This window comes from Bombus flavifrons, chromosome 2 (assembly GCF_040668555.2).
Source record: "Bombus flavifrons isolate JBK064 chromosome 2, iyBomFlav1_principal, whole genome shotgun sequence".
NCBI lineage: Eukaryota > Metazoa > Arthropoda > Insecta > Hymenoptera > Apidae > Bombus > Bombus flavifrons.
This window is the reverse complement of record NC_138443.1, coordinates 16336968-16357864: the sequence shown is the minus strand read 5'-3', so window position 1 is coordinate 16357864 and position 20897 is coordinate 16336968. Positions and strand designations below refer to the sequence as shown.

The following is a 20897-nucleotide window of genomic DNA, read 5'->3' as shown; positions in this document are numbered from 1 at the left end:
ACATACCTTCATCAATACTACACACGCCAGGCAACGACCGCGTGACACGGTATATATAAAGGTTGCAACCTTTTACTCGTTCTTCAGTTGGTAAAACGCTAGTACACGGAGTGTGGTTGCGCGGAAAATTTGGATGTCGCTAAGTGTTTCGAAACTATTGTGCAGCGTTATTTATTGAATATACTTCGTGGCGATACCAAACCTTTACGGTGAGTACTGTGTTATATGATTGTTTCAACGATTGATACGTATTAATGACACTAATTTTAATTTTTCCGATTAAGTATGTTAAACTCGATACCTGTTTAAGTCGTAAAATTAGAAAAACATATCAGAGAAAAATGTATTTTCAATATGTATCTGAATGATTAAATATGTAGTAATCATGAATTAAAGATTCTAATTGTTCAAATTATTTTGATGTAAATTTGTTTAATCAGTTTTTTCAAATCATATTCTTTTAAATAGAAAAAGAATTTTAATTATCAATTCTTTACCTGCTTAGATATACATAAGTCTAAAATTTTGAATATATAAATAAATGTGGTTATATTATCGATCTGTTAGAACGGGTGAGTCAAAGAATGGAAAGAAACTTATCTATATTTATCGTTAGAATGCAAATTCTAACGATAAATAAATATACGACCAATAAATTCTAATAATCTGACGTTTTAAAAAAAATTACGCCCTTATATTTTCTTCTTATGTTAAATACGATCATAAAAAGAAATATTTAAGGAATTGATTAAAATTAAGATAGTAAATTAAAAATAAAAAATAATGTTACTTCTTAATTACTGTTTCATAAATGTACTAACAGAAAAATTTGTTCGTTTTAATTGTTAAGTATAAATATTTTTAATAATAATTTTTAACAATTTCCTCCTTTACGAATTAAGTCGAAAATTTAATTATCAATTTCAAAAACGACAACTGGCGTAAGCTGTAGTCTGCCTTAAGACTGCATCGTCTTGTGCAAAAATTGATTTTTAATCATTTTCTATCCAAAAAAAGATTTTAAATAATTTCCCAGCATATGCGTATGATCAATACTATTCATTCTGTTTGAGTTAAAAGCAACGGAGCTTTTGCCAGAAGCTAAGAAGCTCACCCAAATCATGACGGAACCGCCCCTAAAATAATGTGTTTGGTGGAAAACCACTAAGACAAATTATTATTAAAAAAAGCATTACACCATTAGGGGATAAAAAGAATCATAATTTGCCGTTGCAAATAAAAGTCTTTTTTCTTTATCAGCAGTCTCTAATTTTAGTACTGATTCCATTCTCGAAATAACAGTGTTCAGTGATTTTAAAATACTCCGGTAAATGGTACTTGTTGACACATATAAATTACATTCATTTTAAATATTGGTCAATAACTGATGAATTAGATGTTATTCTTAGCATTTTACGTTCGTCTCGTGACCATAATTTTTTCAGTCGATTTGATCGCATCTTCTCTCCATGATTACGTCTCCATGTGATATAATCTACAATTGCACTCTTTGTTCAAGACATTCGCAATATAACCGTATCTCTTGCCTTCGATGCGAAAAGAATCAATCATTGCTTTTTCTGTAATAGAAAGTTCTTTTCCACGAGGCATTTTCCTTTCTAAGAGGTTTTATTCTAACCAATAAATGTCACAACTGACACCAGAGATGTCAAACAAAAGAACAAGCAACTGCAGTGTTGACAAAGTAATAAAAATAATAAACGTTGATACGTACATTAATCGAACGCTCGAAATCTAGTACTTTTTTGTTTTCCCTAACCAATTCCATTATACGCATTAATTCTTTTTTCCTTTATTCTCTGAACATTGATATAATTTTTTCCTAAATTTTCAAAATGTTCAAATATTGATGAGTTCGTATATTTTTAGCACTGTGTTCCATATATATTACAATAAATGATGTATACTGTTTGAAGCTTTTACACTTTACGTTTAAAATAATTACATGTTTTTTATATTTGGCAAACAAAGTGGAAAAATGAATTCCGTTAAACTATGTAGATACATAGCTGATAGCACTTTTGATCTCGTCAGAAAAGCAACAATCGTTGGCTCGCCCGGAGGCAGTCCCACGGGTGGCGCAATGGCCGGGTTATACGTCTTTCGTTGTTTCCCCGGTTAAGGACGTCGAAGACAGATATAGGATTGACAGACATATGATCACAGTGATATCGCGTGGACAAAAGTCACTCGTCTGCGTCGAATCTAGCACTATGTAACTATGTACACTAACCCAATCCAGCTTGAAAACTAAGCACAAATGGCGGGATATTTTTGCGTATAACTGTAAGACTTGTATATGTATATATATAGGAAAAAGTTATTCTAAATGTTGGGCTTTACGACATATTTCAAAATCATCGAAATCGGAGAAGTAGCATTTCGACAAGTTCGCCAGAAATTGTTTCTATGGTGGAAAAAGTTGGGTCCTGAATGGGTTAACGTGATTCGGGTAATATATTAAATTTCCTATATACGCATAAACATCCATAATTGTATAAAAAAGATACCTAATTGTATAATAATCGGTGCATGGAACTCACTATCATATTTATCGATGACGAAGACAAAGGAAGCAGTACAATTTAAAATTACTGGTATCTTTCCGTATGTTTGCTATACGTAAACTGCTTCTGTTTGCGACAACGTCGGCCGAGAAATAGGTAAAGACTCGTAAATGTTTACCTAGGTATTCATTTGCAAGAAAAGTACGTTGACATGAGTTGCTCTCAAAATAAATGTCGTAAATCTGTCTTGCAACTAACATTCATAAAATTCCAATTAACCTGCCAACGACCGAAAAAGATATGAACATAACAGATTTATGTACGTACATATACCTATATGTATATCGATTGTGGTCCATTTTAATTCAGATAAAAAACGGGATCAAGAATACACCTATATTAATTAAGAATTAGAATTTTGAATGATACTCGATTGAAGGCTGAGTGAACGTTTATATATTAGTATATTGGTGAATAAAGTGAGTAAAGTGAATAAAGTGAATAAAAGTGAATAACGTGAATAAAATGAATAAAGATCCGTTTTTAAAATACACGCGGAGAATCGGGGATACATGGTATCGCATAGAAATCTGTGGAACTATATGAAAAATTGCATACAACGTGAAAATTTGGTGTCGAACGCTTGATTGCAACAGTAGCGGTGTTGTAACAAAGGATCCTTTATTCTCCTAAATCACGTAAATAGAATTGTACGATGCAAAGTGATAGATATATTGCGTTCGTTGCGTTCCTATGCTATTTAATTGAGTTGTGGTTCCGCTGCAACGCTGTTTCGTACGCGCAATCGATAAGTGGTAATTTCATACGAAAATTGATACGTAATCGCGGACACGTGCTCCATTACAGTTTGAATCAATGATTATTTTACAATTAACACCTCACTGGCAATTTTCCAATAAAAGTCGCAATCACATTTGTTCTGTCAAGTCTCTTGAAATGGTACTTTCATCTTCTCTCCTTTTTGCTCTTTTCTTTTTTTTATAATATTTTCATATAATGATTTTTGCGCTCCGTCGCATGAAGATGTTTCATAAAAATAATACGTGTACATGTAGTCTTTTCAATAACGTAGATGGACATATTTGTTTGCGTTACAAGGCCATTTTATGGATGATACTTGTTGATTTGTAGTTAACCTTCTAAGTGGTGAAGCAATTTTCTCACATGATATATCGGTTCTTCTATCAACACGTTACATATAAATAAAGATAAAGGACATATATAATATAAAACACATGAAATTGATGAAGGAAGATTACATTAACGTAGGAAAATGAATTTTTTTATTTTTAAATAGTACGTCCAATTTCGTAGAAAGCAAATTCGCTAGAATAGCGAATTCTACGTTAGTATGTGAGTGCTAAGTACAACAAAAGGTGTATAATGTGAACTAGTGACAACTTAAAATCTGAATATCCTTCTGTACAACAATTTACCAATTTACCAATTAAGCTCGTCGAAAGCTAAATTGATCCTCTCAATTTTATTACACAAGTTTGTTATTAATATTCAATTTTCAAGAAACAAATTATTCATTTCCATAGATTCATTCATTCATACGAGAAGATAACATAAAAAATGGTAAATCTCAATTTACAAATTTGACACTTAATAATATTAGTAAATTATTAAGGGACTTCTGTCGCACAAACAATTTTTATCATTTCACAATATTAATTCTAATCAATAAAATTTCTTTACGGAACTTTCTTTATCGTATATTCAATTTTATTTATTGTTGCACTGAAAAATGTATTAAATTTGTTAAAATTTTCTGTTGAAAATGACAACGTGAGTTCGTGCTCGCCATCCATTAGCCAATGCGTTAGTTATAAGAAATAGTAACTAGAGGATGATCCTAGTTACAATCGATAGATTTAATCGATAGCTTAAGATGCCTTTTTGTTTTTATCCCTAGTTTTTGTAAGCGCGTGCAATAAAGGTTTTTTTGGCTCAGAACGGTGTGATAGACTTATCCATTCAATAAAATAATAACTATTCTGATCTTACCTCTGAGTATAGAAATAACAACATTTTCAAACGTAGAATCGTATGTCAAATTTTGCGAAATATGAAATAACGGTAATTAAATATACTACAAAATAGGATTGAAACATTTATTTATAATACCTTCTAATGTTTAAACGTTGACTGCACTGTTTTAGTTTATAACACAGTCTGTGTGCATGTTACATTAAATGATAGTTCGTAAAAGAGAAACGTATCCAAACGAGGTTTTCATAACCTGTTAACACAACACATAAACACACAAATAATAAGATCTGTTTGAGATGAAAAGTTGAAACTAATACAGTCGAGTACTATTTGTTTACAATGTTCCGTCCGGAACACTGAAACGAACATGTAAGTAGACATTCTTCGTCAGTAAACTTTATAGTAAGATCACAAAAAAGGGCTGTTTTCTAATTGGAATCTTAATCCTTAAAAAAAAAGAGCAGACATTTTAGGACGTTTTTCCTGCATTTGTCTCAAATACTATCTGCCCTAAAAATTCCAAAGTCTTTTTTTATCAATCTGTACACAACACAGAATGCAAATAAAAATACAATATTTTAAAATGAATTAATACCAACAGTCAACTCACGCCTGAAAGTACTCAAACACTTACCACAGAAAATTTGTTACGAACATATTGTGTATATTGTAGGAAACTTTTTGAAATTCCATCAGCGTTCTAACGAGACATAATTATATCGGTAAAATTGGAAATCGATCTGAAATTCTACGTAAAAGTTACAAGATATTTACTACAAATCTATTGAATATTGTGGCTTATTAATGCAATGAATAATTGACTGTTCCAACACTTACTAAATATCTTGTAATTTCTATATATATTTTCAAATGTGTTTTGAATTTTGCCATTGTGATAATCAAAGTAGAGTCTCGTCACGGTGCTAATGAAATTTAAAAATGTTTGCCACAATGCACGTAATATATTGATAAAATGTAACTAAAGAATTCAAATCAAATATTTTCGGCAGATAATAGAAATTGTTTAGAGTGGATCGTATAAATATCACCAATGCATTTTCTGATATTCTAATAATTCTGATAATTATTTATTGAATACACATCGGCTCGTGTCAAAGACGAAGAATTATCGGAGATAACTACGACCATACACAGATATATTCAATATTTACTTACATCGATAAAACCGTACAATGAGAAGGTATAAAATTTTCCAGCTGTAACGTGCAAACTCTGTCGTCCAAGAGACATAACCAGAAGCAATAACTTTTGATTATGCAGCGATAAATTATTCCAGTCCGTAGCATAAAATGCTTCGCTCACTTTCATCGACTAAATGTAATTTTAATCATATTTTTAATCTTCTTTTTATAACAATTTCGAAAGGGTGGAAAATGCGTGCAAAAGTATCCAAGCAAACAGATTTTACGTGACACGTACAATATTCATATTATAATTATATTTCCATTTAATTAAAAATCAATATTAATTTTGTCACTAGCACTTGCATAGTTTTAGTAATCGTGATATTAAACAATCTGCAACCTTTGAAAATTCTAATGCTAAAGATCACTTAACTCTGCTTCTTTGCACCATTTTTCATCTGATAGAGTTTTTCTACTACAATAAAAATCCTGTTATCAAAGATTATTTTAATTTTGTTAAAAGTTATTCTTTTTGTCGTAGACAGGAAAATCTATCTGATTGAAGACACTTGTACACAACTGCGAATGATAGATACTTCGTTTGACAACTGTTCTCCTATGAAAGAGTATAGATATAACATCGATATAATTATCGAAATGTATAAACCATAAGTCAAAGTGCTCACGAAACTTCCCGAGGGATTCTGAAAATTATAACAATTGAAATTAAGATGCGAACAAAATTAATGTCTAAAATTAAATAGCTAGAAATGTTACAAATAGAGTTTCTATATCTAAATTTACATATACATGTATATATATTTTTTTATAAGTTATACTCCAGTAAAATCTGAATCAAGTATTATAATACGATGAACAAAGTAAACGATAAATGCGATAAACGTACTAGAAGCATCATGTATATGATGGTCGCCATTCTAATGGTTGTTTGCAATAGTTCTACCAAAAGAAAAACTTGCAGGGCTGAATTGATGGAGTTTGCTGTCCTGCATGGAATTTTGAATATTACATAATATCGTTACGATAATGAGTCAGTGAACATGATGTGCATGTACAAGCTGGTTTATATTAATTTATAGATGGACAAAGAAAAACTAAACTTGAAAAATAAAGTCTTGAAGAATAAATTAAATAGATTAAAAGCGAACTATTTTGCAGAATGAGAAAGTGATTGTTTTATCTAGTAAAGCTATGTTAGTTAACGAAAATAATGTACATATGTATATGTATATTAGGGTTGAAGAATTATTTATCTCCAAATATTTGCATAAAAATGTAAAGTTTTAATTATATTTGAAATAAATAAGTAAATTTAATTATGTTGGAAATAGGATAAATAAGAACACCAACAGGATAATCGATAGAATGCAAATAAGAAATGAAAGCAAGAAAGGTAAATACTTACGAAATTAGTTTTACATGCGCCGTCACGAATTCTTTGATTACACTGTCTAAATTTACGTTTGAATTCGTGGTAATATTTTGTATACGATACGACAAGATTGAGAATTTACCGCAGATATGTAGCACCAAGTTAACTAACAAACTGATGGCGCTTATATGGCTTAATGCAATGAACATGAGTGGAAACTGGTATAAATACATGATAACGAAGTTTTGAAAGTCGTCTTGATAATCGAGAAAAGCATAAGCTCGGAAAGGCAATTTATAAGCTTTCGATGATTCATTGCTTTGTCCTGAAATAATATTATAGAAATGAAATTGCTTCTTCTCGCCCTAAATTCGTTTTAAACGCATTTTGGAATTCATTAAACTGTACGTATATATCATATTTTAATTCATTCAACTATACATATGGCTTTTATTATATTTATGTATATACATATGCTCTATACAATCTTTTACATTATCTGCCAATAAATATAAAACATAGATTTGTAAAATTTTTCAATTTTATAACGTAAAAATAATACTAATTTCACTTGATTTAAACATTTTGAATAATTTTGAAAAATAAGGTACCTAATCAAGCATGATATATTAATGTTAAATTCTATTTGTAGTTTGTAAGTTTGTAGTTTTGTAAGTTTGTAATATAAATTTAAAGAAAATTTATAGCTAATGTAATTTGCTATAGAATTATCATTATTATTAATTGGTATTATTATCATTATCACAATTATCATATTGTACCGAATTATTTTAACAATTTCTAGATATCTTCTCTTAACTTTTCATCGTCTTTGATGATAAAAAGTATTTGATTTTTTATTTACTAAGACATTGTATCTCTTGAAATTATTTCATTTATAATTAAAAAGCTGAGAGGACGCGCAATAGATAAAGAGGAACGTTACAGTTGCTTATAAAATTAATTATATTATTATTGTCGTATAAATCAAATATAAAATACTTAAAAGTTTTTTTAAATTTCATTACGAACTTTCCAGACAATCTAATAATCCTCATGTACATATTTATATGGTAATAGTATTAACTTCTAACTAAACCATCAAATTTATCAACGTATCTAAATCAACGTATCGATGAAGAAATACCTGAATCAAGCTTCAACAACTGCAGCATAGGTGACAAGTACCAGAGAGTTGCTATCACTAAAGTCGTTGAAATGGCGTATCTACCGAATTTATCCGAAATGTTGTGATACGTGAAGTACAAGCGCATCTCCTCCACAGTTTCAAACTTACTCTTAGCAATTTCTTCTCTCACAGTAACGATCCCATGTTCGATCAGTTTGTTGAATCGAAGCAAAAATAGTATAAAATAGGTAGCGGTTGCTATGGTATTATCTATAATGTTTCCTACCATCGATTCTAAATTTCCGAATGCTTCGATCAGGTCAATGTACATTATAACCATATGTACGCTGAGATAGGACATATACATAACGAATTTCGTGTATTTTTTTCTTAAGGGCCACGCATCCCAAATCAAAAAAACCCTTTCGTTTAGTAAGAACACGTCTTTCACTTTTCTGTTTATATTTTCCTGCGACACACGCCAAAACAGTTAATTTGATTTAATTATTCATAATTTCCGAATGCTAAAATATCAAATGACACAATGAAAATTATAATGATATCAATTATAATAGTAATTACGGTAATAACTAAAACGCCCATGTAGAAATAAAATCATTTCAACATTTTGGCCATCGTCTTATTATCTAGCGGAGCCATCCCATTATTATTTGCACGAAAACATACAAAAACTTAAGAATAATAAATCTATACAAAATTATAATTAATTCGTAACATTTATAATTAATAATGATAATGATGATAATAAAAATAAACGTCTAGAAACAAAATCAGCTTAGGATCGTACTCATCGTTCCACCACCGATGGGAGGAATGCCATTATTATTTGCATAGAACATACAAAGGTTCAAATTAACAAACTTGTAAATACGTAAATATAGAAAAGTACGATGTATATATACTAACAATATACGCGTGTAACATAATTTCCCAAAATTCCTAAGCTCTTTGATGTAAACAAAATAGACCTCTTTATCTTGCTTGGTTTAATTTATAAAGTGAAGTAAATGCATACATGCTGAGATCAAATCAGAAGGAATAACAGTAGTATTGAATAATGAAATGAATAATAAATATGCATACGATAACAAAAATCGATGTAAATGAAGGAGCAATTCTTTTATTTTTATCTGCAAGAGATTATTGTTACGAAATTATTATTGTTATTATTTCATGTTAATAAAGACATGAATAGAATAATGTATTATTGTATAATAGAACTACTATTATTTTAAACAGTTCTCTTGAAACCTCGTCAAATGTATCTAATATAAAATATTATAGAATAAATCAACTACCAAAAATGAGCAAAATTTTGGTCAACAACTCAACAGAATAGCCGTTTTAGAGGCAGAGCTATTATAGTATAGGACAAAATTATTTTCATATTAATTAAAAGTCAAAGCATTTTGTGTGTCTTTTATACGAATTAGTAGTTTTTAAGTAAACTTTCTTAAGATAAGAAAATTTCCAAGATCAATCGCAACTCAATTAAAAATTGAGCAAATCCTTGAACGTAAATTGAACAACATCGAACCCAGCACGTATTATAACATAATACATCATTGACAAAGTTCAATATTATAAAATATATAAATATATTCAATATATAATATTATAAAATCGAAGCTATATAAAAAATCATCGTATTAATTTAATTAATTATATAATTAATCATCGTAAAATTCAATCTCCTCCCAGAGAACTTTTTAGAAATATCACGAACGATTTTAACGAAGTCGATGTTAAAAAAATGTAATAGAAACGAGTAGAGCACAGAGCTCGCCTTACGTTCATCGCAGTTCTTCGTTGTTTTAATCGAGTTGTGATTTTAACAACTACTGACCGCTGCCGCGCCGTTATCATACCGCGTTTCATACCAGTGATCGATTAACGATTATTTCGTAGGAAAATTGACGGCTGGCCGGGGCACACGCTTCGTTACAGACTCGTTCAACCATTATCTTACAACTGTCGTGCAGACAGATAATTTCTGTCTTATCCTGTCATTTGCCGCAATTTAAACTCATCGATTACGATATATCCATATTGTAATTGCATTTGTTCTTCAGACTTGAGCGACGAAATCGAGACATTGTTCTCCCCTGAGCGATATTAGACAGATTTAAACCTATCAAGTTCTTGTAGAATAAAGCAATTAACGGTAAACGTTATCCTTTCTAATGCGTTGCGAAATTAGATATCACAACTTCGACACGATATTCCGCTATGTTTTGTCGTCAAATGTTCGTTGAAAGTGAGCTATTAGTACGGACGAGTGGTGAATAGGAAAATTGGATTTATTCAGATTGGTTTTAGCGTCTGGCGTACGTTCGATGGAAGAGCGAAGTGAAAGAGAATCAACGATGGAAAGACATCGAGCGTTTGATTAAATGGAATCTGTTATTCTGTGATTCTGATGTACTGTGTGAAACGTCCGTGCATGCGTTCTGTGAAAAAGGGAAGTGGGGCCGGGAGTGTGGTGAAAAGATATGGAACGAACGTATGATAAACTGAGATTTGTTACTTACAGCTGTAAAATTGTATAAAATTATACAATGTATATATTCTATGGTCTGGAATTATAAGGAATGCAATATTTAAAGAAAAAGCGATTCTCTTTGTTTCGCAATTAGAATTATAAAAACTTGATGAAAATAATGTTTCGATAAGTAAAAAGTTGCCTCTTTCATTCGTTAGTTGAATATAGGTAGACGCGCGAGGATAAAGAAAAAATACGAAACGACAAACGTAGATGTTAGAAATATTTGATTTTATAAAACTTGGTGTGATTTGTATGTTGTTTTATAAAATGGAAAAAAGCGAATTATTTATTTTTGATAGAAAATCACCGAAATAAGTCAGTCAAGTGTTGAATTCTGTAAGATTTATAAAGCGTTTTACTTCTGTAGTTAATTTAGTTTGCAGGAATATTTCTCGGTGTGATTGACTAATCTCTACGTACGGAATGAGTAGTCAAGGTTTCAGATGTTGCTTCATTGTCGCGTAATTTCCTCATTTCTATCAACTACATACATTCTCAATATATAGTTTGTTCTTTGAACCTCACAACGAGAAAACGCGTGTTATCAAGTTACAGCGTGACACACATAATAATCAGTGTACCAAACAAACATGGAACCCTCGAATTATAATATAAAATAATACCTGTTCAATGATGAATATTTTAGCTACTGATATATCGCCAGCTTTTTTTTTTTTTTAGGAATATTTAAAGACCCGAGCTTCTGTAGTTTGAAGATAAATCCAATTTATAAAGTTTCACAATGTAGTCTTCCGTTCCAAAATTTGGAACGTCCTTCGTTTTTTGGACGAAGCAAACTTTTTCGTACATTTTTCTGAGAAATGAGAATATTATAATTATAACTTTCGCTTTCAAATATATTGAATTACAGTGTGAATGCTCTAAAAGCATATTATCACGAATAAAATATTTCGTTATAAAAAGAAATCGTCATTTTGAAAGCCTAACGTGCTCTAAACTTTCATGCAGAAGCGTAGAACCATTGCATATAATGTAATTCTCTTGCAACGTAATGCTGAAATATAGAAAATGATTTTGTATGATTATGGTGACAACGTGTTATATCATCGTTTTGTCGCACTCGGTTATTAGTTTTGTAATATGTATTATTTCAGCTGTACAAGTAAATATCTATAATGTTTGTGTAATGTCCTTTGAACTTCAAGTTTTCAGTTTTCAGATCTTTGTTACTGTTTTGCATTTCTAGTTTGCAGTTCTTTAAAAAGTGATAAATAATATATTTAGAGTTAATCTATGCAGTTACTTAATTAACTTCAATCGTTGCAAGTTACACGAACGGTATTTCTTTTGGAAATTCCATATTTAGAAAATCCAAATAACATAACCTCTAACTTGAATTGCAATTAATTTACTTGCCAACTCTATTGTATTTTTGCAACAAGAATGATTCGATGAACAGGTATGCGAGCCAAGAAGGAAATTATTGACATTCGAATACCTGTTCTTCCTTTACTTGGTTCGATTTATTACCAACCGATCTGTAACATACCGGAAACACGAGTACAATGAGCGTTATGTACATTCGCATACGTTGCTTTATATGGAGATCCATGGAATGCCAAATCTATGGAGAAAATCTAGAAATTACGACCATGAAAATATTAAATGCGCTCATTTTACGTAGAATGAAGAGTAGAGTAAAGAAGAAGAAGAAGAAGAAGAAGAAGTGAAGAGAAAAGGAATAAATTGATTAAAATTGGAACAATTGAACGAGTGGAGAAACATTATATTGATAATTGAAATATTGTAAATATAAGTATGGTACATATTTTTTTTACATTATCCCCTTGTAAATATTCCAAATTGTCTACATTTTACAAACGTTCTACAGATTAATTACGTTTTCTTTAATTAGATTTGATTCAACGTGTCGATTTCGTTATATTTGATAGAATCGTTAGAACACACCAGTGTCTTTTATGTTTATGCGTATTATTGACGAGGAGCGAGTAAATCACTCGGTTGCTTTCTTCTAAGTCTTCTGGCGACATCTGAGTAATAGTTTCTCAGCTAATGGTTCGCGTGATTCTTTATTCCGTTTAGCTGAGCACTGGAATGATTTGTAATTTCCTCCGCAATCGTGGTTATTTTCAATGTTTTCCTTGTACACATGCGGATACATGTGAACACTGTAACAAAGAGTTCGTCGGGAACCCATTGTTCGTTATTTGTCAAGTGCAGACTGTGTGGAACAGACTGAAGGAATATTACATGCGTGAAACTATTATCATTTGTCAAATACACGCGTGGTGTATCTACGAACGTAACGATATTTGACAAATATACATACAGTGTTGTGGAAAGATGAAGATCAAAGTAGACGTATTACGAGCGTTAATAACTTTTATACCAAATATTATTTACCATATCGATAACAACCATCTATTCCAAGCTAGACAATATATTAAGAAAAGGAGAGCTATATTTATAAGCTACGATTCTCGATATCGAGACAATAACGAAAGTTCGTGTAGAAAAAAGTCGTTTGAGATTTATTTTCAAGTCGTAAACAATGGAATTTTTGATCGATCTATTGACAAACTTTTTTTGTATTATCGAGACAATAATGAAAGTTAGTGTTAAAAAAAGTCGTTTGAGATTTATTTTCAAGTCGTAAACAATGGAATTTTTGATCGATCTATTGACAAACTTTTCTTTGTATTTCATTCACATTTATGGGTTTTTTTTCGAATAAAGTTTATCTTTCAAACTTGTTCCGTCTACCACTATACGCAAATATTTAATACGCAAGAAACCTCCATATTCGATATTTAAATCATTCTGAAGAAATTTGATTAATTCTGTTTACAGAGACTGTTTCGGCATATATAGTTACTTAACATTTAATTTCTTATGTAGCAACTAATAAACCTTGATGGTATTACTCAATTTATTTTCTGTGTGGCTCGTTTATGGAAGATAAACTATGTGGAGTCGACTGTATGTGAGAAGTGTTCATCGAATGGCGATTGTATGAATTCTCCTTGATAAATGAAAGAAAAATTATGTAGAAACTCGGTCCATAGATGGAAGCGTGGAATTACCTTTTACAGCGAAGGATTCGATGGTATCGATGACCTTGAACAGAGTCATAAACATGATCTATAATACATGTGTACTGATAAATGAGGAGGACGCGTGTACGACGATGATAGAATTTCTGTAACAGAGGAATTTTCTGTACGATGATATACGGCCCCGTAATCACATGCACACACGAAAAACTTATAAAATCTGCTGAATCGCTGTTGATGAGCTTCTTGCGTGTGAAGCTGTCTGCGTAAGACCACGCGTTTTTAAAAAAATTCAGTTCAAAAGATTTTGATTTTTCCTTTCGATAATTTTCTTTGCTTCGCAATCGATAAAACCGGCTATGTAAATATTGTTACTAAATAACGTCGGTGAAATGTTGAAAGTAGATGAGATTATTTCTATCGATTTTTTTTACAAAACAAATATATATAAGCAATAAGGCTATGCAATTTGATCGTATAAAAATTGGTGTCGTATATACGTGACAATGTTTTTTATTGATAACGTTGAACCATAGGAAAAATTTCGCTTCTTCGTTTCAGGCAATGAGATAAACACGATATACCGAATTTTTCTAAATACTCTGAGATGACCAAAAACGGTTGCGCTTGCGAAAATGGATAAAAGTGAGAGGAAAGAAGTGAATAATCCGCGCCAAAATGCCAATCCATTGTCCATTCTTACATTTTGGTAATTCAAATAATTTCACATATTTCTATTAAATTATATACTATATTATATCTTTCCCATCGTTTGTTATTTAATTCCATTTCAACGATTCCAAGGAATTCCATCGTTGATTAAGTGGAATTTAATTCAATTAATTATTTAATAAACAGGTGGATCCTCAAGCTGTTCGTTGTCGGTTATAAGAAAGAATTGGAGGAAGATGATCTGTATTCGCCATTGCGGGAAGACAAGAGCAGCTATTTGGGTCAGCGTATCGTAAAAAATTGGGAGCGGGAGGTGAAAATATGTGAGAAGAAAAAAGACAATTCGAAGCCAAGTTTATTTAGGGTACTGTTCAAATGCTTCGGTAAAATACTCATTAACGGTGGACTAGGGCTATTTGTTCTAGAATTTGGCATACGGTACAGTAACAAATATAACAATTTAATTATAACTCGATACACTGTGCAGATATAGAATCAGTGCGATCAGAAGATTATTATTTTAAAATTTCTTTCAATTTAAATACAGATTATAATTTTATCGACTGCAAGTAATTCAGAAGTACTGTATTATCTGATTATTTCTAATATTATACGTCTAGTGATATGCAGAAGTTTCTGGCCAGGTAGATTTTTCACTTTGTATCTCAAAACCAATATCCAATAAAATGTTAACTGAAGATATAGCGAGGGAAAGAAAACAACACAACAAAATAAACACTGTTACGTGGCTACACATCATATTCAAATGTTTTAGATAAAAAAAAAAAAAAAAAAAAATAGAGACCCTCCAATGCTTTAAAATATGGCTTTTTGATATAAAGTGTAAACAAATGTATCCGATCGGAAACTTCTGCACGCAATTGGGTATAAGTTTGGCAAAATTTGTTTATTGGAAAAGGAATGAGAGTTTTAACTCGATAGCGTTAAAGAAACGAAAGAAAAATTAGCAATAGAATCGTATTTTATTTCAGAATCGTGCAGCCGTTTCTACTCGCCAGGATATTACGTTATTTCTCAGGGAACAGACAAGACTGGAGTACTGGTATACATTATTATGCCGCGGCTTTTTGTATCGTGCCTTTACTAGATGCTGTGATTATTCATTGGGCCATACAAACATTTACACACGTAGGAATGAAAGTTAGAGTGGCTTGTTGTACTTTAATTTACAGGAAGATACTTAGATTGTCTAATTCTGTTCTTGAAAATGAAACATCCGTCGGACAGGTGCAGAACAAGTTAATCACAATTTATTCTATGTCTCTACTATTTATGTTCTATATTCTATGCTGTATCCTTTATCTTCAGATGGTCAATTTCTTAAGCAACGACGTCAATAGGCTCGATTACTTTGTCATTGGTATTCATTACTTATGGATTGGTCCACTTCAAGTTTTTGTAATAGCGTATCTTACATTTCGTGAAATTGGGTTAGGCGCAATCACAGGAATGATAGCGTTTTTATTATGTATACCATTGCAGAGTAAGTATTAAAAAAATAAGCATATCATAAGACTATGGCGTAACTGTAGTATTTCTTTTGCCATTTTAATATTATCTTCGTATTAAAAATCGAATGAACAGACATTGCTCCGATCTAAGTTCGTAAATACATTTAATTAATAATTAATCGAATTTATTTATATTTATTTTTAGACGATCCTTCAAGTAATTTATGAACTTGTCATTTTTTTTCAGTATTTCTTGGAAGGAAAGTGTCGCGTTTGACTTCCGTGTCAGCTCAAAAAACTGACAATAGGCTAAGATTGATGAATCAAATCATTAATGGAGTAGAAGTAATTAAAATGTATGTTTGGGAAGTACCATACTCTCTTCTTGTCGAAAAAGCTAGACGGTAAGAAAATAACTCGTATCTACCACGTTTTGTAAGATAAAGTCGACAAACTATTATTTATATTATTTTCAGGAAAGAAGTGGACGTGATAAAGAAGTATTCGATCGTAGAACAAATTGGTTTAACGCTTGATATGTACTTTCCTCGAGTCGGCTTATTTATTGCCATATTAACTTATGTTTTAACTGGGAATAATGTGGATGCTGAAAAAGTATTTATGACTACAGCATTTTATACTATTCTACGAGATTCTATGACTACCGGCTTTGCTATAAGTAAGTTACCTTCTGATCGTCCGATATTCAGTAAAATATTTGTTTCTTTAACTCTTTCGCTTCGGGTGCCGCTTATAGGCGGCGCCCGCAAGATGACCTGTGGGTACGAGCGTCGTTTATAGGCGACATCCATGAAATGACCTGTGGGTACGAGCGCCGTATATAGGGGGCGCCCACGCGACGAATCCTGGGTTCGGCCCCCCATATATCTGGCATACACCAATGCCATCTGTAGTCAATAATATATTTTTATCGGCAGAACATTTTCTGTTGATTTTATTGATATATTGGATTAATCACTTCTTAAAAGTTACTCAGTGTTGAAACAACATCAAAACGTTTTACGCAATGTGTTTCAAACATCCAAACGATCGTATACTGTTTCGTGCTAAAAAATCCGTTAAATCCATTAACAGTGAAACGATATTTCATATACAGTTCTTACAAGAATTATTGTTATTTAAGACATAGGAAAACGTATATACAGCAACCACGCACACTGTGCGCATTTCTGACGCGCGCTTCCGTTCAGTGACAGTACTTCGGCGGACTGGACTGCCGAAGCGAAAGGGTTAAATGTGCTTGCATTTCTTTCAGTTTCCTACGATATGTTTGGATAATTATTTATCAATAATGTTAATTATTTTCAATAATATCTAACAGCAGTGATATTAATTTCATCGTACTATATGATGCTATGTAACAATTGTCATACAGAGTTAGTTATTAATCGAGATTTAGTCCGCACGTTTATAATCTGTATTTTATTAAATACATTTTAAGAGAAATTCGATATGATCACGATATTGCGATCTGCACAGGTGTTCATCAATTAGCGGAAGCATTGGTATCTATCAGACGTCTCGAGAAATTCATGACGTATCCTGAAATCTCTGTGCCACAGAAAGTTCAGAATCAAGTAGCTACACAATCCGTTCCTATTTACTTAAAAAATGTCACTGCCAGATGGGATAACTCTCGAGACAATGACACATTGCAAAACATCCACCTAACAGTACAAGCTGGTAGCTTCATAGCAGTGATCGGACAGATAGGCTCAGGGAAGAGCAGTTTGTTGCAAGTAATACTTCGTGAATTATCATTGACAGAAGGAGTGCTAGAAACTAGCGGGAAAATAAGTTTCGCCGATCAACGACCATGGATCTTCGCTTCCTCTATCAGACAGAATATTCTCTTTGGACAGTCGATGAATGAAACTCGTTACAACGAAGTGATTCGTGTGTGTCAATTGACACGCGATATAGATCTATTTACGCATAAAGACAGAACCATGGCCGGGGAAAGGGGAATCAATTTAAGCGGCGGTCAACGAGCTCGAATTAATTTAGCGCGAGCGTTATACACTGACGCCGATATTTATCTTCTGGACGATCCTTTATCGGCGGTCGATACGCATGTCGGTAGTCGCATTGTGGATGAATGTATATGTGGTTTTCTCAAAGGCAAAACTATAATCCTAGTCACTCACCAGATACAATACCTGAAAGCCGCTGATCAGATAATCGTAATGAACAATGGTAGCATTCAAGCGAAAGGGAGCTTCGAGGAGTTACAAAGTATGAATTTAGATTCCATGAAGGTCTTCGAAGAGATTGAGGATAAAGAAGAATTTGACGAAGCTGAAACCAAGATGGAGAAGAAGCGAACGATGGGGGAAACGAAAAAAGAAGAAGACGCAGTCGCGGAACAAGAACCTGTCGAGGTGGCGGAAACCAGGTCGAAGGGCAAAATGTCTAGCAATGTTTTCTTTTCCTACTGGAAAGCAAGTAGAAATATATTTCTGTTTCTTCTGATGACGATTATGTTTATATCGAGCCAATCGATAGCCAGTGGCAGCGATTATCTGGTCGCATTTTGGGTAAACACGGAGATGGCATCGTGGGTTAGAAGCGATAATGGCACGATGGATTTTCAATGGTCCGGACCATTGTCTCGCAATGGAATTATTTATATTTATAGCGGTTTAACTATGGGCATTGCTTGTATCTACGTCGTACAGACGTTTACATATTATGCAGTTTGCATGCGCGCCTCGAAAAATCTACACGCACAGATGTTCCGTAGTATCGTACGTGCTGTGATGTACTTTTACAACACGAATCCCGCTGGTCGAATATTAAACAGGTACAAATTTACACGTTAGCGACATCTTGCTTACTACACACGTTACTTGTGAGATCAATAATTAATTGATAATTTTATTTTCGTTTCAAGGTTTTCTAAAGACATTGGTATTATCGATAAGAAAATGCCTTTTACCATGTTCGATGTTATCATAATGTTTCTAAATTTTATGGGGACCATAGTGATCCTTGGTACAGTAAGCGTGTGGTTGTTGATACCGACTTGCGTTATTATAGTTCTTTTTTACTATATGCGAGTCGTATACATTTCAACTAGTCGCGCTGTTAAACGAATGGAAGGTACAAGTAAGTATCCACGTCATTAATAAGAGCGATTAATTTTATAAACTTTCTGTGAATTTCTTGATCTCCTCCGTCAACGGTCGACGTTTAAGACGATTAATAGGAATATTTTTTAGCTCGTTCACCAGTGTTTGATCATGTGGGTGCCACTTTGCAAGGCTTAACGACAATCAGAGCATTCAAAGCTGAAAAGATAGTAACCACGGAGTTTGACAATCATCAGGATCTCCACACTTCAACGTGGTTTATATTCATCTCTCTTTCACGAGCTTTCGGTCTTTATATCGAGGCATTTTGTTTGATTTACATAGCAGTGATCACCATCATGTTTTTCGTATTCGAAGATCTCGCTATTGCCGGGGATATCGGCTTAGTAATCACACAGGTTAGCGCAGTCGTTGGAATTTTACAGTGGGGTATAAGACAAACCGGTGAACTGGAGAATCAAATGACTTCTGTCGAAAGAGTGTTGGAGTACAGTAAGCTGGAAGAAGAGCCATTCTTGGATAGTATACCGGAAAAGAAACCGCCGGAAGAATGGCCCACGAAAGGTCTGGTCGAGTTCAGAGGCGTGAGATTAAAATACGGCCCTAAAAGTACTTATGTTTTAAATGGTATCAATTTCGTGATCAAACCTAAAGAAAAAGTGGGAGTTGTTGGAAGAACCGGTGCTGGCAAAACATCCTTAATCAGCGCTCTTTTTCGGTTAGCATACGTAGAGGGAGAAATAATTATAGATGGTATACCTACGAATGAAATTGCGTTGCATGACTTTCGTTCGAAAATCAGTATTATACCTCAGGAACCAGTTCTATTCGGGGGTAGTCTTCGACGAAATCTAGATCCTTTCGATGAATATTCTGATAACGTTTTATGGGAGGCTTTAGGGGAAGTAGAAATAAGAGAAACGATCTCAGAGATGGCGGCAGGTTTGAACAGTAAAGTATCGGAAGAGGGTTCAAATTTCAGCGTTGGACAACGTCAATTATTATGCCTTGTTCGAGCACTCATTCGAAATAATAAAATTATGGTTCTCGATGAAGCTACTGCTAACGTTGATCCACAGACTGATTCCCTGATTCAACAGACGGTCAGAAAGAAATTTGTGGATTGTACTGTCATTACTATAGCGCACAGATTAAATACCATAATGGATAGCGATAAGATACTTGTGATGGATCAGGGTTGTCTAGTAGTAAGTAATTATAAGTTGAATTATTTAAAAAATCGTTTGATTATTATTTCTAAGAAATGTGATAGATTTGTCTTCCAATGTTAATTTTTTAGGAATATGATCATCCGTATGTTTTACTGCAAAAGAAAGGATATTTTTACAATATGGTGCAACAAACAGGTGCTGCAATGGCGAACAGTCTGTCAGAAGTGGCAAAGAACGTAAGTGATAAAACATTCTTCGAATTTAAGAAAATTCAAGCAAATGGAATAAACAAAATTTAATACATATATCGATCTTCCAGTGTTTTTATAAGAACAACGAAGCGTCATCCTGATGATGACCCGACTTTAGTAACTTTCGAATGATATACTACATATTTAAGCGAAATTTTTTCGTACGTCCAACTTATATTTTCGAACCAAAGTAATAGTTTTTGCTAAGTGTGACGATGCAAATTTTGAAAGTACGGTGCTTATACAGGTATCATGTACCGACTATTTAGCCAATTACAGTTTGACGATCTTTTGTAACAAAAGTATAATATCAATAAAATTTTGCAACAATAATTTTTATCTTTATTATTTTAAGTATGGTAATGAGATATACTTAACCAGTTAGCAGTATTTTACGAGCATACT

At 32.5% G+C, this 20897-nt stretch overlaps 2 protein-coding genes across 4 annotated transcripts; one reads left to right on the top strand and one right to left on the bottom strand.

Annotated features, from left to right (window-relative positions):
• Positions 1–73: 73 nt before the first annotated feature.
• LOC138189749 (probable multidrug resistance-associated protein lethal(2)03659) lies at positions 74–20815 on the top strand. Of its 3 annotated transcripts, none has more exons than XM_069131892.1 (12): positions 74–209; positions 14374–14521; positions 14671–14922; positions 15477–15732; positions 15814–15988; positions 16204–16360; positions 16433–16635; positions 17457–18780; positions 18871–19085; positions 19199–20277; positions 20370–20477; positions 20561–20815. In XM_069131892.1, exons 2-12 carry the CDS (start codon positions 14448–14450, stop codon positions 20591–20593), a joined length of 3876 nt encoding a protein of 1291 aa, XP_068987993.1. In that variant the 5' UTR covers positions 74–209; positions 14374–14447; the 3' UTR covers positions 20594–20815. The 3 variants fall into 3 exon arrangements, with proteins under 3 accessions (XP_068987993.1, XP_068987994.1, XP_068987995.1); XM_069131893.1 differs by lacking the exon at positions 74–209 and adding an exon at positions 13800–14078; XM_069131894.1 differs by lacking the exons at positions 74–209; positions 14374–14521 and having other exon boundaries at positions 14709–14848.
• Positions 4454–7350, bottom strand: LOC138189756 (odorant receptor 10-like). Its single transcript, XM_069131903.1, has 5 exons — positions 7116–7350; positions 6597–6696; positions 6286–6393; positions 5721–5876; positions 4454–4794 (listed from the first exon to the last, which is right to left on the bottom strand). Exons 1-5 carry the CDS (start codon positions 7313–7315, stop codon positions 4744–4746), a joined length of 615 nt encoding a protein of 204 aa, XP_068988004.1. The 5' UTR covers positions 7316–7350; the 3' UTR covers positions 4454–4743.
• Positions 20816–20897: the final 82 nt, after the last annotated feature.

Excerpts from the sequence above, each read along its gene's own strand:
- LOC138189756 (XM_069131903.1), bottom strand. The coding sequence starts at position 7,315 with ATGTATTTATACCAGTTTCCACTCATGTTCATTGCATTAAGCCATATA. Across the intron at positions 6,394-6,596 it reads TCATATACATGATGCTTCTA|AATCCCTCGGGAAGTTTCGT; the intron begins GTACGTTTATCG and ends TATAATTTTCAG. Across the intron at positions 4,795-5,720 it reads CATTGTACGGTTTTATCGAT|GTTATGAAAACCTCGTTTGG; the intron begins GTAAGTAAATAT and ends TTGTGTTAACAG.
- LOC138189749 (XM_069131892.1), top strand. The coding sequence starts at position 14,448 with ATGGATAAAAGTGAGAGGAAAGAAGTGAATAATCCGCGCCAAAATGCC. Across the intron at positions 15,733-15,813 it reads ATGAAACATCCGTCGGACAG|ATGGTCAATTTCTTAAGCAA; the intron begins GTGCAGAACAAG and ends CTTTATCTTCAG. Across the intron at positions 18,781-18,870 it reads GCTGGTCGAATATTAAACAG|GTTTTCTAAAGACATTGGTA; the intron begins GTACAAATTTAC and ends TTTCGTTTCAAG.